The sequence below is a fragment of the Sorex araneus genome, chromosome 5 (assembly GCF_027595985.1).
Source record: "Sorex araneus isolate mSorAra2 chromosome 5, mSorAra2.pri, whole genome shotgun sequence".
Lineage (NCBI taxonomy): Eukaryota > Metazoa > Chordata > Mammalia > Eulipotyphla > Soricidae > Sorex > Sorex araneus.
The window spans coordinates 93,133,296-93,148,824 of record NC_073306.1 but is presented as its reverse complement, the minus strand read 5'-3'; the positions used below and the strand labels follow the sequence as shown (position 1 = coordinate 93,148,824).

At 44.4% G+C, this 15,529-nt stretch overlaps 1 protein-coding gene across 1 annotated transcript in view; it reads right to left on the bottom strand.

The window, feature by feature from the left end:
• Positions 1–15,529, bottom strand: part of CASQ2 (calsequestrin 2) — a 74,522-nt gene that overhangs the window by 16,052 nt on the left and 42,941 nt on the right. Inside the window, exons 6-8 of the mRNA XM_004616231.2 lie at positions 12,762–12,892; positions 11,358–11,403; positions 2,099–2,153 (exon numbers count right to left, since the gene is read on the bottom strand). Coding sequence (XP_004616288.2) covers positions 2,099–2,153; positions 11,358–11,403; positions 12,762–12,892 — 232 coding nt within the window. The remainder of the gene's footprint in view (positions 1–2,098; positions 2,154–11,357; positions 11,404–12,761; positions 12,893–15,529) is intronic.

The following is a 15,529-nucleotide window of genomic DNA, read 5'->3' as shown; positions in this document are numbered from 1 at the left end:
CTATCGCTCCAGCCCCTCGTTTTGTTTTTGGACAAGGACTATTACCCTGAATTGTTCTCGCCGATTAACTTTGCTAGTCAATGATAGGAAAATGGCAATTTCCACAAGCATTCAAAGATTGAACTGAAAAGAATGGGGAATGCTCAGATACTTTAGAACTTACACTTGGCTGTGATGCAATGAAATATTATTTGACCCTTAAAAGGGAATAACAGATTCGTGCTAAAAGTTCAGACCAAACTTGAAAACATTCAAGATGAAAAAACCTGATGCAAAAGGTCACACGGTACATGATTCCATTTACCTAAAGTCACACTAGGGGAATTTATAAATCCAGAAAGTAGATTTGTTGTGGCTAGGGTGTGGGGAGACAGGGCTGGGTATGACTACTGGCTGATTCAGGTTTCCTATTTTCAGATGTGTAAATATTTTGGATACTGGCGATGTTTGCACACCTCTTTGAATGTACTAAAATCCATGAAAATCCACACTGAAAAACAAATACTAGAATTTGTGGATTATAGCTTATTAAAAAATGTATTTAAGGGGCTGGAGCCATAGCACAGCGGGTAAGGCATTTGCCTTGCATGCGGCCGACCAGGGTTCGATTTCCAGCATCCCATATGGTCCCCTGAGCACCGTCAGGGGTAATTCCTGAGTTAAGAGCCAGGAGTGACCCCTGTGCATTGCCGGGTGTGACCCCAAAAGCAAATATATATATGTATATATATTTAAAATATTGGATTTCAGAGGAGCCAGAGAAATAGCACAAAGGATAAGCCTTGCATGCAGCTGATAGGGTTCAATCCCTGATATCATATATGGATCCATAGAACTTCCAAGAGTATCACTGGGTGTGGCCAAAAGAACAAAAAACAAAAGAAAAGAAACTATGGATGCTGAAAATATAATAATTTATAAAAATTTGTTAACTGATGTGACAGTAAGTAACTGTGTTTTTGTCTTGGCCAGCCATCAGCCCATCTACTCTCCCTAGTTGGCATTTACTGAAGACCGACTGTGTGTCAAGCCCATGCACGAATCAGGTGGACAAAAGATCTGTGCTTCCTTCCACGCTTGCTGTGCTCTCTCAGACAGTCGTACTTCTCAGAATCTGTTTTCTCATCTGTTTCCATACATGGAAAGTGGTTGAAGTCCCCAGAAAATATCACCTTCTTCTCCATTACCTGGCACTACATTCCTCAAATCCAAAGGCACATCTCAACTTGCCTCAGAGCTCTGAGAGTTTGAAGTTCCTGAAAGTCCTGTTCTGGTCAGCTCGGTGGGGGTGCTGGCAGGGATAACTTCCCCTACCACCAGATTTGGGAACCCCTGCTGGCCCCACCTCACAGTCTAAGGTCTTACTTTACCCAACTTACAGGAAATTCCCTGACTCTAGTCGCATCTGAATTATTCCATATATCCTGCTGACACAGCTCTGCACAATGTCCACTTGCACGCTCCTTTTGATGACCCTCTATTTCACAAAACCTTGCCAAAGGTAGCAGAATTCTATCAGCTAGTCAGCTAGGAACACATATTTTTCCTGCATTCCTCTCCAGGAATGTTAATGGCAGCAAAATCAGGGAAAAAAAAAGTTGTGCAGGTTCCAATATAAGATATTTATAGAGTCATTTTGCACTTTAGAAACAAACTGCTTGTTTTGCTCAGTTCTATTTGGGGGAGGCTTTCTATTAGGCTTTCTCAATACAGACAATATTTTACAAGCCAAAGACGGCATTGTTGTTTTAAGGTATGATTGGGAGTTATATAGATTGAATCACAGCTTATTAGTAAATAAGCTAATATAAACAAAAGTTCACACACACACACATACACAGACACACCATGTCTTGTAAAACTAGGATGTTTTTATGCCCTCCCCGGTCTTCCGTGCTTTTTCTTAGTTAGGTCAGTGGGGTATCTCGCTTTGGCATCTTTCAGAGCCTAAACAATGGATCCTGACTAGCAGGTGACCACAAGGGGGCGTGGGATGTCTTGCAGTTGCTGCCAAGGTAACTGCAAAGGGTGAAGTCTGACAAAGGTGAGGAGTCATTTCTTGCTTCAGAGATTCAAAAGCAGATTGGGAATGTCCTACCTGGGTCACTTCTTTCAGCAAAGGCCACTATGTGGATCCCGTTCAAATCGTCTTCCTGTGAAAGGAAAAAATCAGAGGTTACACTCCCAGCTGCAAGGGAATGCAGCCAGGCCAGAATGGACACAGGAGGAAGAGGATGGTGGGCAGGAGCCACACAGAGCAGCACTCACAGGAGAAAAGGGAATTCTGGCAAGCAGCCAGAAGGAAAGCGTGGTATTTGATAAATGAGTCCGCGAGATAGGAAAACAGCAAGAACACACCAGACATTAAGGTTGGTCCAGGAGAGCCGCAGTGAAAGGCAATGAAGAAGCTCATCATGAGCTCTGGGGACCCTGAAAGTAGCCCCGCTAATTCCAAGTATCTACTGCCCACGAATATCAGTGATGCGCCCAATTACTTTAAAGGAGCCCTCCAGTGCTGATGGAGCGGGTATGGAGGCAGAGCAATTCTCCTGCTGTTCTTGCTGACCTGAAGGTTTAGTGCTTGATCCTGGGCACACAGGTCAGGGGTTGATTCAGTCCCCCAGGCCACACCCTGTGGTGTAGAAAGGCTTTACACTAACCCAGGCAGAATGCTGTCAATCCACTAGCATTCTAGGTTGTTCTGTGTCTCCCAGAACAGTCTGTGCTCTATCTCTTGGAGCTCTCTCCCAAGCCCAGGGATGCACCCAGTGATGGGAACTTCTGAATCTCGCTCACAAATCAGGAAATGTCCCCAATCTAGAAGGGAGGAGGTAAACTAGGACATGGGTGCATTGTGCTATCACACAAACAAGGTGCTCTATGCCAACCCTTCCCCTTGAAAACTGGAACCCAATAAGGCTCTGAAAGCGTATATCTGGGTCCAGAGTGATAGTAAAGCAGGTAGGGTGCTTGCCTTGCACATCTGACCCAGGGCACTTGCCTTGCACACAACTGACCCAAGTTCAATCCCCAGCTCCCCATATGTTCGATCCCGAGCACTGCCAGAAATAATTCCTGAGTATAGGGTCAGGAGTAGCCCCTGTGACCCCAAACAAACAAAAAACATGTGTCTGGGAGTCTGTAAGGAAGGGTTCCAGGGGCTCAGGAAAGTTGCAGGCAAGGAGTATCCCAAGTTTCTGTGTCCTAGGCTCCATGGAGCACTTGCCCACATCTTCTTTGCTTTGAATTTTCCTGAGGAAGGAGGATTGAGAATTTGGAGGGGCTTCTGCTAGTAGAAACATGGTCCTTAGGAGACTTGGAGAGGCTAAGATGTAAGAACAAAACGCCCAGGACAAAGCTTGGCTATTGCTGAGAGGAAGGCTTTGAGTCTCCTGAATGTCAGAGCAGAATCATTCTATGGGAAAGAAAACTGCAGGCAGCTCAACTGCTCTTGATCCCTGTTTCCATTTCAATTGATTTTAATGCTGGTGCAATCCTATCTAAATGCTAATTTCTTCCCCCTTTTGAGTTTGGAAGGGACAAAACCCCCTCAAAATTCTAGCAGAGATTAAATGGAAAATATTATTATTTTAGAAAAAAAACAAGAGTGGGCATTGCCTCCATCCAATTCACTGAGGAATTGAATTTTGTGTGTGTGTGCGCGTGCGCGTGTGCGTGCATATGCACACACATATGTGAGCAGGTTCATTACACAAACCCGACAATCAGCATAAGGGCAGTCTGTGGTCTGACTGTTGGACTTTCGCTGTTATCGCCAAGCAGACTCTGGGCGTCAGTTCTCATTAGATGGCCCAGGCCACTGTCTCCTGCCATCAGCAGGAAGTGTACGGCATCAACTCTGAAATGGGCTTCATTTCTGGGTGCCCTTCCAGAACGCACTTGGGAATTGGTTTTAGAATTAAGAATCCATATTCATTTTCTGAAAGGCAGCTCCTCACTCTGGCTGTCACTCTATGGAGCTGAGACGGTCCCTGGATTGGGTGCCCTGACCAGGGAAGAGTCCTCTTGTTTGGGGGGGTCTCAAAGATTAGCTCACATGCCTTGATGCCTGATTATTTTTCAGGAATAAACACACAGACAAAGTTCCTATCTCCAGTCTATAAACCAGAGTCTCCAGAGCTGAGCCCACTACGTTTATTGCCACATCACCTAATTATTCTTTACATCTTTGTCGCCTTGGAAATAATCTTGTTAATTGCAGAATCTTCCTTCTTCAGCCGGTGGAAGAGACTTTTGCCTTATCTGAACAAGGACTACAATGAAAACAATCATCGCAGCTACTTGTCCTTTTTGTACCAGTACTCTGTTGTCGGATATCATTGGTTTGTCCTGCTCCTCTTGCCACAAGGAGCTTAGGTTTATCAGTCACGCCCATCAAAGTGCTCCTGAGTCACTCCCATTCCTTTGTTTATCTGTAACCATTTCTACCAGTTTATCTGCTCTTCCTCTAATCAAACTCTGTTAATTTGTAAGGTCAGACCTTGCTAGGACAAGTGTACTTGTATTGTAAGTTAATATTGTCTTTCTCCTCTCTTATGTCTTTTGAATAGTTTACTTTAAAACAATATCCTTTTTGTATGGACAAAGAAAGACATTTATTAATATGCTTTGGTAACATGGGATTTAATTGGCTTCAAATATTATTCATTCCTGGGCATCTGCTTTCTCGACTTAAGCCTCAGCTGCCTTTGCTTCCTAGCACCCCCAAAAGCAGGGTCCCGACGAGGGACGGGATGGACCCAGGGCAAGCGGTGAGTTATGTGCTACCCTGGCATCGAGATTGGCCTGGCCAAAGTGCCTAATGCTTAACTATATGTTAAGAGCTTGGTCATGGGCATGCCATGTCATGATCCAAAAGCAACGACGAGACTAGGGCCCTGCTAGGGCTAGGAAAGACTAATCTGGCCTGAGCGCTGTAGTCTGAGATTGAGGTGACCCCCGGAGAGCAATTCTATAAGCTTAATGCGTCTCTTGCTATGTCCATACAAAATGATTTATAATATGAATACCTATGGGGCCGGAGCGATAGCACAGCAGGTAGGGCATTTGCCTTGCACGCGGCCGACCCGGGTTCGATCCCCGGCATCCCATAGCACTGCCAGGAGTAATTCCTGAGTGCAAAACCAGGAGTAACCCCTGAGCATCGCTGGGTGTGACCCAAAAAGCAAAAAAAAAAAATATGAATACCTATATGTTAGTTGGACAAAGAGAGGAGAAGCACACCCATGGGATTCTGCTCTTGGGTGGATGTCCTGCTGAAAGAGATTCTGTCCTAGTGAAAGCACCCCCTGAGGGATAGAACTTTACCCCCTATTGACTGTAACCACACCTATTGTGTAAGCCCCGCCCCGGAGGTGGAGGGATTTAACGAGGCTGTATGAGGGGGCTGGGGGCGAGTTCCAGGGGAAGCAGAGAGAGAGAATGTAATAGGATGGGGGAGGAAGAAGCAGGAGGAGAATCAGGAGAATGGAGAGAGGAGATTGGGATAAACTGCGATTGAGACCAACCATCTTGCCTCCGTTCCTTCCTTCACCTGCCTCTTCATCGCCATCAACCTCCCCGGGGTGGGGAAGTGGCTGGAGACTACCGAACGCGGGTGGCGGGAGAGATAGCGCCATTGCCCTGTGCCCTGTACCTGGCTCCGTGCGGTGAGGCGCTCCCCGCGCCCTTCGTTTTTATTTTTGTGTTTTTTTACACACTCTGTAAGTGAAATATTTCTAAATCTAAAATGACAGTTTTGAGTTTTTTCTTTTTTTTTTCTTATCTTTTTTTTTTTCTGCTGCTGGGCCACACCAGCAATGCTCAGGGGTTACTCCTGGCTCAGCAATTACCCCTTGTGGTACATGGGAAACCACACTGGATGCTCAGGATCAAACCTGGGTTGACCACATGCAAGGCAAGTGTCCTACATGCTATACTATCTCTCCAGCCCCAAGCAAACGACTGTTATTTCTATTTCCTACTTAACAACTGGAAGTGATGAGTTAAGGGCGCAAAGCTAGGGCAGGTCGGATTTGAGTCTATTCTGCCAGACTCCAAAACCGAAGCCCACTTTCTCACCAAAGAGGAGTCAGGGTCGACCATGGAGGGCTAGGTGGTGCTGAGGAGAGTTACTATCCCAAAGTCCCTTAACTGTCTAAAAGCTGCCTCTCCCTAGAAAAGTCAATTATAAATTCCCTCTACTGGAGCAAACTAATTGCCTCTTCACAGACATTGTCCCAAAATGATCATAGCTCCCATCTATTCTCTGAAGGGTCCATTTATCTTTTCCAATAGGGACGCTTCTTCACTGTTGGTGGGAATGCCAACTGGTCCAGCCTTTCTGAAAAGCAATATGAACAGTCCTTCAAAAACTAAAAACTGAGCTTCCATATGACCCCGCAATACCACTTCTGGAAATATATCCTGAAAATGCAAAAAAGCACAGTAGAAATGACATCTGTACCTATATATTAATTGCAGCACTGTTCACAATAGCCAAAATATGACAACAACCTGAGTGCCCTAAAACAGATGACTGGTTAAAGAAACTTTGGTACATCTACACAATGGAATACTATGCGGCTGTTAGGAAAGATGAAGTCATGAAATTTGTTTATAAATGGATAGACATGGAAACTATCATGCTAAGTGAAATGAGTCAGAAAGAGAGGGACAGATATAGAAGGACTGCACTCATTTGTGGAGTATAGAATAACATCACGTGAGATACCCAAGGGCCAGGAGGATTGCCCCATAGCTGGAAGACTGCTTCATGAAGGAAGGGGAGAAGGCAGATGGAATAGGGAAGGGATCACTATGAAAATGATGGCTGGAGAAACCAGTTGGGATGGGAGATGCATGCCGAAAGTAGATAATGGACCAAACATGATGACCTCTCAGTGTCTGTGTTGCAAGCCATAATGCCCAAAAGTAGAGAGAGAGTATGGGGAATATTATCTGCCATAGAGGCAGGGGGAGGGTGGGAAAGGGGGGGACATACCCGGGATATTGGTGGTGGGGAATGTGCACTGGTGGAGGGATGGGTATTTGATCATTGTAAGATTGTAAGCCAAGGCTTGTAACTATCTCATGGTGATTTGATAAAATTAAAAAAGATAAATAAAAGTCACTTGTTTCTTGTTTCCCTCAGTGCTTCACCCCAGTAAGAGTCCTCATTTTTGTCCCTATTTTGGTCCTGAGTCCCTATTTTGGTTTGTGAATCCCCAGGCATTAACGGGTCATGGGGACTTTTTTTCATGCTAATCTGTTTGACATGAAATTCAGGCTTTCGGTCCTACATATCAGAGGGCAGAGGAAACTTTTCGCCTTGACATCACTGACAGTGGCAGAATCCGTTACCGGATTCATCTGCAGAGCCTGGTCCCTGGCTTTTAAGAGGAAATAAACTAGAAGGATTCTTCCTATTAAATGACTGGGCAGCAGAACTGTGGACATTGCTGACTAATGTATTGCCTGTCCTGAGTACCACGTGTGTTCCTCTGCCCTGAGCAGTGTGCACAGGGGCTGAGGTTCTGCACTGTGAGATTTTCCCAGCTCCCTGGTCCGGAACGCCCAAGGACAGGACATCACCGTACATTTTTATAATCTCCATGCATAGCACAATGTGACAGTTCTTTTTTACTTCTTAAGACTTTTTTTTATAAAAAAGGGAATTATAGTGGTAACAAAATCTTACACTTAAGAAAATTGCAAGATGTTTTCAATAGCAGAAGAAACAACCAGTCAGAGTAACACTGGTCACAGTGACATAGTGTGATATGCTTCCTTCAGTCTCTCTTGAATGTTTGCTCTCTGGTAGATTGAGAAGTGCAAAGGGAAAACGGTGTTAAAACTATCAAAGTCCCTGGTGCAAAGCAAAAGATGCACAGAAAATAAAATGTTGTTAAAGCTAACCAAACTCCTAAGGGCTCAGCTGGATGTTTCTTGCCACCGTTTGGAGTTACCAGGCAAGAGAGAAAAGATTCTTTTAGAATCCCAGACTTCTGTCTATACTTCAGGCTGATCACTTGTCAGACTGGGTCACTGGCTGCCCCTCTTCAACCTCACCATGTTTGGATATTCTAAATTCTGAAAATGCACAGCTACCTGATTTATGGGCAGCAGTTCATTACTGTGTGCATTCAGGGGAGAAGGGCTGGGCCACACCTGGGGTGCTCAGGGCTTACTCCTGGCTCTGTGCTCAGAATCACTCCTGGCAGTGCTTGGGAAGGCATATAGGGCAACAGGATCAACCCTGGCTAGCTGTGTACAAGGCGAGCACCCTACCCACTTTACTCTCTCTCTCTCTCAGGCTTCCTATGTACCAATTTTAGTAATCACACTATTTACTTCCTATGATTTCCTGCCTTGAAAACCTGCACAGTTGGGGAATTACCTTAGATGAAACTAGCCTTCCTATCTTAATAAAATATTTTGCAATGCCTAGGAATGTGGGTGTTAAAGACATCTAAATCATTAACTGGTCACTTAGCCCAATATTTGTGGTTTGATTAGCTGTGACCTAGTGGCCCAGGAGACTTTTGGTACTGGTTATGCTTGAATGAGGAGGGAATAAGGGAAGTGATTCCCCAGAAATCTTTCTGAAATACTGATATCTTCTGCTATTTGTTAGTTTTAGGGTCACACCTGGGATGCCTTGGGGATACTCCCGCCTCTGTGTTCAGGAGCTGCTCCTGGTTCTGCTCTGGGGATCAATGCAGTGGCAGAATCAAACCTGAGAGAGTATTGAGTCATCTCCTTAGCCTTTCTCTATTTTTTCAAGGATGCAAAAAAAAAAAAATCCTGGAAAGCTTGTCCTAGCTCCTTCTGTTAGCAAGAGACAAGTTTGGCCAGACTTGATGAGGATTTCCAGGGCTGTCCTATGGTAATTTCATGGTGGGGGACTGGAAAGGAATAAACCAGTCTAGTTGTTCTATTTTCTACCTGGTGAGATTCAATACATAGTCCTGTCCCTATAAGAAAACAAAATATAATTTGTAATGTTGTGGAAAATATGAGTCCTCACTATTAATTTATATTATAGCAAAGGGTTGTAACTTATACATTATGTGAAAAGAAAGCAAAAAATGAATTCTGACGAAGCCAGAGAGCAAACTTTCTTTCTGAACCTCTGCTTTGGATCTGGTGGAGAAAGCCTTCCCGCAGGGCAGAGTTCAGGGGACAGGACATAGGCTGGTTGACTCTGGGAACTGATGGTCCTGGCTGTGGTCCTGCTGGGCTGCTGAGACAAGCCCTGAAAAACAGGTTCCACATTTGCATAGCCTCTCCCTTTCTGAAGCCAAATAACTAAGTCTTAGCTCTTGGTATAAAGAAAAGAAAAGAACTGGGGATGAAGGCATAACAGATCAGAACTGTAATAATCACTCTCAACTTTAAAAAGTATTTTGTCTCATGAAAGGCAAAGAAAGACCAAAAACATATTGCTGTTTCAAGGCTAATAAAGAAATATAACCAAATGGGAGTTACAGTGATAGTACAGGGGTTAAGGTGCTGACTGGCATGCTGCCGACCCCGTTCCATTCACAGAACCACATGGTCCCCTGAGCATTGTCTGGTGGCCTGGGTAATGTCCAGCATCACAGTGGACCAAGCAGAACAGCTTCCTCTGGGCCCTTGTATTGACCAGCTGGACTGGACTGGTTGGCTGAGAGTCTCTGGTGGGGCTCCTGGGACTGTTGAGAATGGCCCCACATCCCAAGAAGACATCACTTTTCAACTGCTATCATATTTTTTTTCTTTTTTGGTCACACCCGGCAATGCACAGGGGTCACTCCTGGCTCTGCACTCAGAAATTACCCCTGGCAGTGCTCAGGGGACCATATGGGATGCTGGGAATCAAACCTGGGTTGACCGCGTGTAAGGCAAACGCCCTAACCGCTATGCTACTGCTCCAGCCCCTGTCACATGTTTTTATTACTTTTAATAATAATAATAATATCTTTAAAAGTTAAGGTTATTTGTTGGCTTTATTTGTTCATTTTTTTATGTAGGGGGTCACACCCAGCGGTGCTCAGGGGTTCCTCCTGCCTCTGCACTCAAGAATCACTTCTGGTAGTGTCCAGGGGGAACATATGGGTTGCCTGGGACTGAATCTGGGAAGGCCATGTGCAAGGCAAACACCCTGCCCACCACACTATTGCTCCGGATATGTTTTATTGTACTGGTTATTCCCAAATATTCCAGCCCTCCATACAGGATTATTTTACCTGAAGTGTCTTATGAAATATTTATTCTTTTCCACACACCCAAATAAGCACATGCCAGTAAAAATATGGTTTTGTTCATCTGCTACTTTAGTCTGAAGTGAGGGATGAAAAATTAAACAGATGCTTCCATGTTAATTACTTTCTTTCCCTCCCCACAGTGCCAACACTGTGTGGCCATGTCATATGGTGTCAAAAGTAAGAGGACATGGACACTTCAAAAATAGAGGGAATATGAGTGAGTACTGGAGAAGATATGAAATTTAACTGTAGATAATTTAAATCCAATATCTATTAATTATGTTTAGATCTAGTGGCTTATTAAGTTTCCTTGAATAATTAGCTTAATCCACATCACCATCAGTTTCCCCAAGTAAAATGGTTCTAAAATATCATTTGTTCTACATCACTTCTAGAACTGTTAAAAGATCCAAGTAAAAGGATAATTAACTTTTTGGAGAAACTCCACAGACTTTTATTATATTTCCTAAAATATGAAGGTAGAGTTCAGTTGCAACTCTAAGGCCCTTTTTCTATAGGATTTGACCCATTTAACATATTATCTATGACTCAGATAGATAGACGAGGGCACAATGTAATGCAATACTTTCTAGTATTTTGTTTTGATAATCATGACCCCAAAGAGTTGTTAACTAACTATCTGCTATGTTTTGGACTCATTACACTATTCATCCTAACAATGCACCTTTCCCTCCCATTTTAATATTGAAACTAAAGTATACAGTAACCACAAGAACTTGAAGTAGGATGCAAAGCTACTAGGTGATAAGTAGTTCCTGGGTTTAAAACCAAGTCTCTATAAAGCCATAGCCTAAGCGATTCCCGCTTCATCACCTTTAGTCTCTGGTGATCAATGAATGAAAACCAGTAGTGATCTTAAGGATATGAGCTTAGAGATAGAGTAATGTTTCCTGGTGGGTAGTACCTTAAATTAGATTCATGGAGGACTGGTTGGAATTGAGTGTGTCACCATTGTTTTAAATACTCTACCATACACATGACCACTTTAGTCAAATGAGACTTTGTCTGAGTTTTGGAATTCAAAGGATACTCCTCTTGGAAGTCTATATCTTGCGTCTATAAAGCAGATATCATATGAAACTATCTTACCCATGTTTCAAACATATCTTCTGGGCGCAGACGGCGTAAAGTGGGCCTGTTGGGGGGAAGGGGAAAGAGTTTGCTCGAGTAAAAATGACAGACATTCATCATCAGCACAGTGAATATAAAATGACAAATTGGTTCATCTTAAGAGCATGACAAGCTCTAGAAACCTTCTTTTCTCTTTAAGATCATGGGGTAGATCTACCTTGTTCTGTCATGCAGGGAACTGGGCTAAAAGCTCCCAGACTTCATGCACCCATTCCATCTAAGGATTATGAAATATAAAATAAACAATGGCTCGGAGAATACATGTTAGGGTAAACTAATTCCCAGACAGGGAGCCTTGGCATCCCCTGGACACCACTCCTGAAAACTCAGACAGGCTCACCCAGAAGGAGGGGACCTGAAAGGAAAAACAGTAAGCTCAGAGAAAGTGCTCAGGAGGCAGAAGGCTTGCCTTGTATGCTGGAGGCCTGGGGTTCGATCCCTGAGCACCTCTTAAGAATGACCATGAGCAGAAAACCAAGAGTAGCTCTGAGTATTGCCCCCAAACCAAATCAAGCTAACAAAAGAAGAAAATCTGAACTCAGATTTACCAGCCTAGAACTGAAGTTGTTTTGTCATCAAGGTGATCCATCCAAAGCCCTTCAGGGATGTTTGGAGGAGTAGGTGGGATGTTTGCTCCTGGATTCCTTTCTTTCTGGATGTTGGCCAGCTAGGCATGTTGCTACTCAGCTCGAGCTACTGTTGGGAATATTACATCTTCCTCTCCAAGGAGTTCTGTGTATGGAACGCTGACTTGCAGTTCAAGTATTTAACTACTGAGCTCAAGTCCTTAGTATGTAAGATTAGGAGAGTAGCAGTTACCCAACAATGTTCATCGGAGCAAATCATGTTCATAGTAAGTACCAACATGGCTCTTGAGGAGTCACTGCTAAATCACGATCCTGTCTGTGTCTTTCTTAGTGCTCCCTGTGGCTTTGGGCAGAAGTGCTGGCCAGAAGGTGGTGGTTTCACTTTGTGGGAATCTGCAGAGACTCTTGTTCAGAACATGAAGCCACAGCCCTGCCCAAGTAATCACCACCACTCTCATGTTTTCCTCTAGTTTTTTGTTTGTTTTTGTTTTGGGGCCAAACCCAGCAATGCTCAGTGGTTGCTCTGGGTGCTGCACTCAGGAATCACTGCTGGCGGGCTTGAAGGGGGTCATATAAATTGTTGGGAATTGAAACTGGGTCAGCCTTGCGAAAGGCAAATGCCCTACCTGCTATACTCTGGCCCCATCCTCCAGTTCTGTTTGATGAGTCATTCTTAGGGCCTGTTCTTGGGGGTCTGCAATGTCAGAACCATGAGGCCTATCTCCAACCACCCCTACCCCATAGTGCCCCAATCCATGCATGCCATCCAAGGTACCTTTGGTGCTCCTTCACAAACTCCACTAGTTCCTCTTCTGTGTGAGGTTTGTCAGGTATGGCAATGGGTTCGTCCATGAATGGCTCATAGAAATCCACCTCATTCATCTTCAAGGACAATTTCTTTGCAACCTGAAACGTTGGAAATATGATGATTGTTCCCTTAAGTGTTGTTCTAGATTAGGGCTTCTCAAATATTTTCCACTCAGAGATACCTTTGCACCCAAGAAATACAAGCTGGGGATCATTGCCAAAACACCTCGAATTCATTGGTTGACTTTGAATTCATTTCTGGTACTGCATGCTCAGAAACATTTACTACTGCCAATTTTCTGTGACCTTCCACATTCAGATACACAATCCCTTATGGAGTCTTGACCCTCATTTAAGAAACTAAGGTCTAGAGTAGCTCAGGTCTAGAGTGACAGTGGATTGGCCATTTACAAGGGAGTGCGCTCTCTGGAGAAGACAAGAAATTATATATACAGCATTAAAGGCTGCAGTGATGTGGATTGATCACATAAGGTGGCTTGAGAAGCCTTTAGTCTGTCAAGGGCTATTCGCATATTTATAAGATCATTCTCAGGCCATACAATATAGGCCGACAAGGCTGCATTAGTATCTGCCCTGTCATGAACTAAGGCCAGTCCACCTGGTTTCTCAGACCTTATACACCCACGGTTTATACACCAGACATTCCCCAATTTTGATAAAATGTGAGTGTACTGATCATTTTTTGCATTAAAGAACAGAAAGAGAGAGAGAAAAAAACCTCTCCTTGGCAAATGAAAGCCTGAGCAGCAGGCGGGAGCAGTCAGAGTGAGAAGCAGGCCATGGAATCTAACAGTCTCTGTCATCCCCCTGCATTTGCCAAGGCTGGAGGAGGAAGCAAATATCAACAGAGCAACAGAGCGTGTTCGGCATCCTGAAATGTATGGATTTAATTGTACTAATTGTGACAGAACAGGCACCTGGGAAAACCACTTAAAGCAAGGGGGGGCGGTGCACAGGGACTCAAAACGAGAAGCCAAGCCATTTATCTACCCCTGATCAGCCCATAACCCTAATTGCCTCTTAGGTTGAAACACTATGATCAGTGCTGTGGTGTCAGACGGGGGCATTCCCTGTTCTGTCCCTCGTTGGTGCTGAGCCCAGCAGCCATCCTGGTGGAGAGATGGGTGGGGCTGTACATGGACTTTGAGCGCTGAAGCTGGCCCCCTCCCCCAGCTCTGGAGTCTGCCCTGGGCAGGAAGAAACCTCTCTGGCTTTATGTGGCCCCCTGCAGCGGCAGAAGGACTGCTGTGGCTGCCTGCACCCAGGGCCTCCCTTTGTAAAATGATTGGAAGGGCCTGGAATGTGCGTGCTGTGAAGAAAACCAAACACCATTCTTCTCTCACGGGGAGCTGTGGGCCAAGACAACCCAGGGATGAACAGTGGTTGCCTTGCAGTGAAAGAGGAGTCGCCCAAAGCTGAGACCTGCGGTGGCGACCAGCTTGACTAACTGCGCCGGGGGCGGGGCTGGGTGTTACATAAGCAGCTGCACTAGGAGGTCCTGTCTGCGGAGACACCCTCTCCGGGTGATGCCAATCCAGGGCGCTCTACTCCCAAGGGCGGTCCTGGTAGGACTTACGGGAACAAAAATCTAAATCTCTAGCACCCTTCTCAGACAATAGTCAATCAAAGGAGATTTTAGAGTCCTTCTGACTTAGTTTTAAGGCTCAGGGAGTGTGACTTTTTTTGATCCCCCCTTTCTCCCTCCCCCCCCCTCTCTCTTTCTCTCTCTCTCTCCCTCTCTCTCTCTCTGTGTGTTTTCTGTTTGCATTTTATTACTCAATTTTCTAATTTTCTAAGAACCAGGAAACTGGACTATCCTATGAAGAAGCGGCCAGATGAACAGATGAATAAAGCAGGAAAAATAGGAAGCCCAGGAGGTTTACTGGGCTTGCTATTGTTTATACTTACAACATGCAAAGTGTTTTGGGTTAATTGCTTCAGAAATCCTTGCTTCGGTTGTATGAGGAGAGAACATGCTTATTTTACAAGCAATGAACTTAAGGCCACGTTAAAGTATATGGTATGCCAAGATCATGTTCTGAGATGGGACAACCTGAATTCACACTTGGGCAATGAGACGTTTTAAACAACCTATTCATCTCCATTACAATGTTACTTTCATTTGAAAAAATATCATCCCTTTACACTGTTAAGAAAGAAATATATGTCCCTATAAATATTATACTGGTACTTCACATATTTCCTGGTTCCTCTGTGATAGAACAGCCAACTAAAACAGACTTCCTGGGGTTGAGCTCAGAGATCATTCCTGGTGGGCTCATATATGGTGCTAGGAATTGAACCTGGGTCAGTGGCATGTAGGACAAGCACCTAGTCCTGCTCTCTCTCTCTCTCTCTCTCTCTCTCTCTCTCTCTCTCTCTCTCTCTCTCTTTCTCTCCAGGTGTATAATACTAAGACTATGAACATCAGGTTGGACTGTGACAGCCTGAGGTATTGGTCACGCTAAATAAAATTCCCCAGAGGTCTCTGTTCTGTCCTCCTACAAGCACAGTGAAGTGCTCCCATCTTGCCTCTTAGAAAATCACATCTTCTTTCTTTTTATTGTATCTTGGGTTGTAAGGGGTTTGATTGAGTGAAGGATTGATCATCCATTTATTCAATAATTACTTAATAAATGCAGTAGTGTAACTTTATCCAAGATACTGTTCTGGAACTAGACCAGGTTGATGGGTGTAGGAAAAGATTTTACTAGC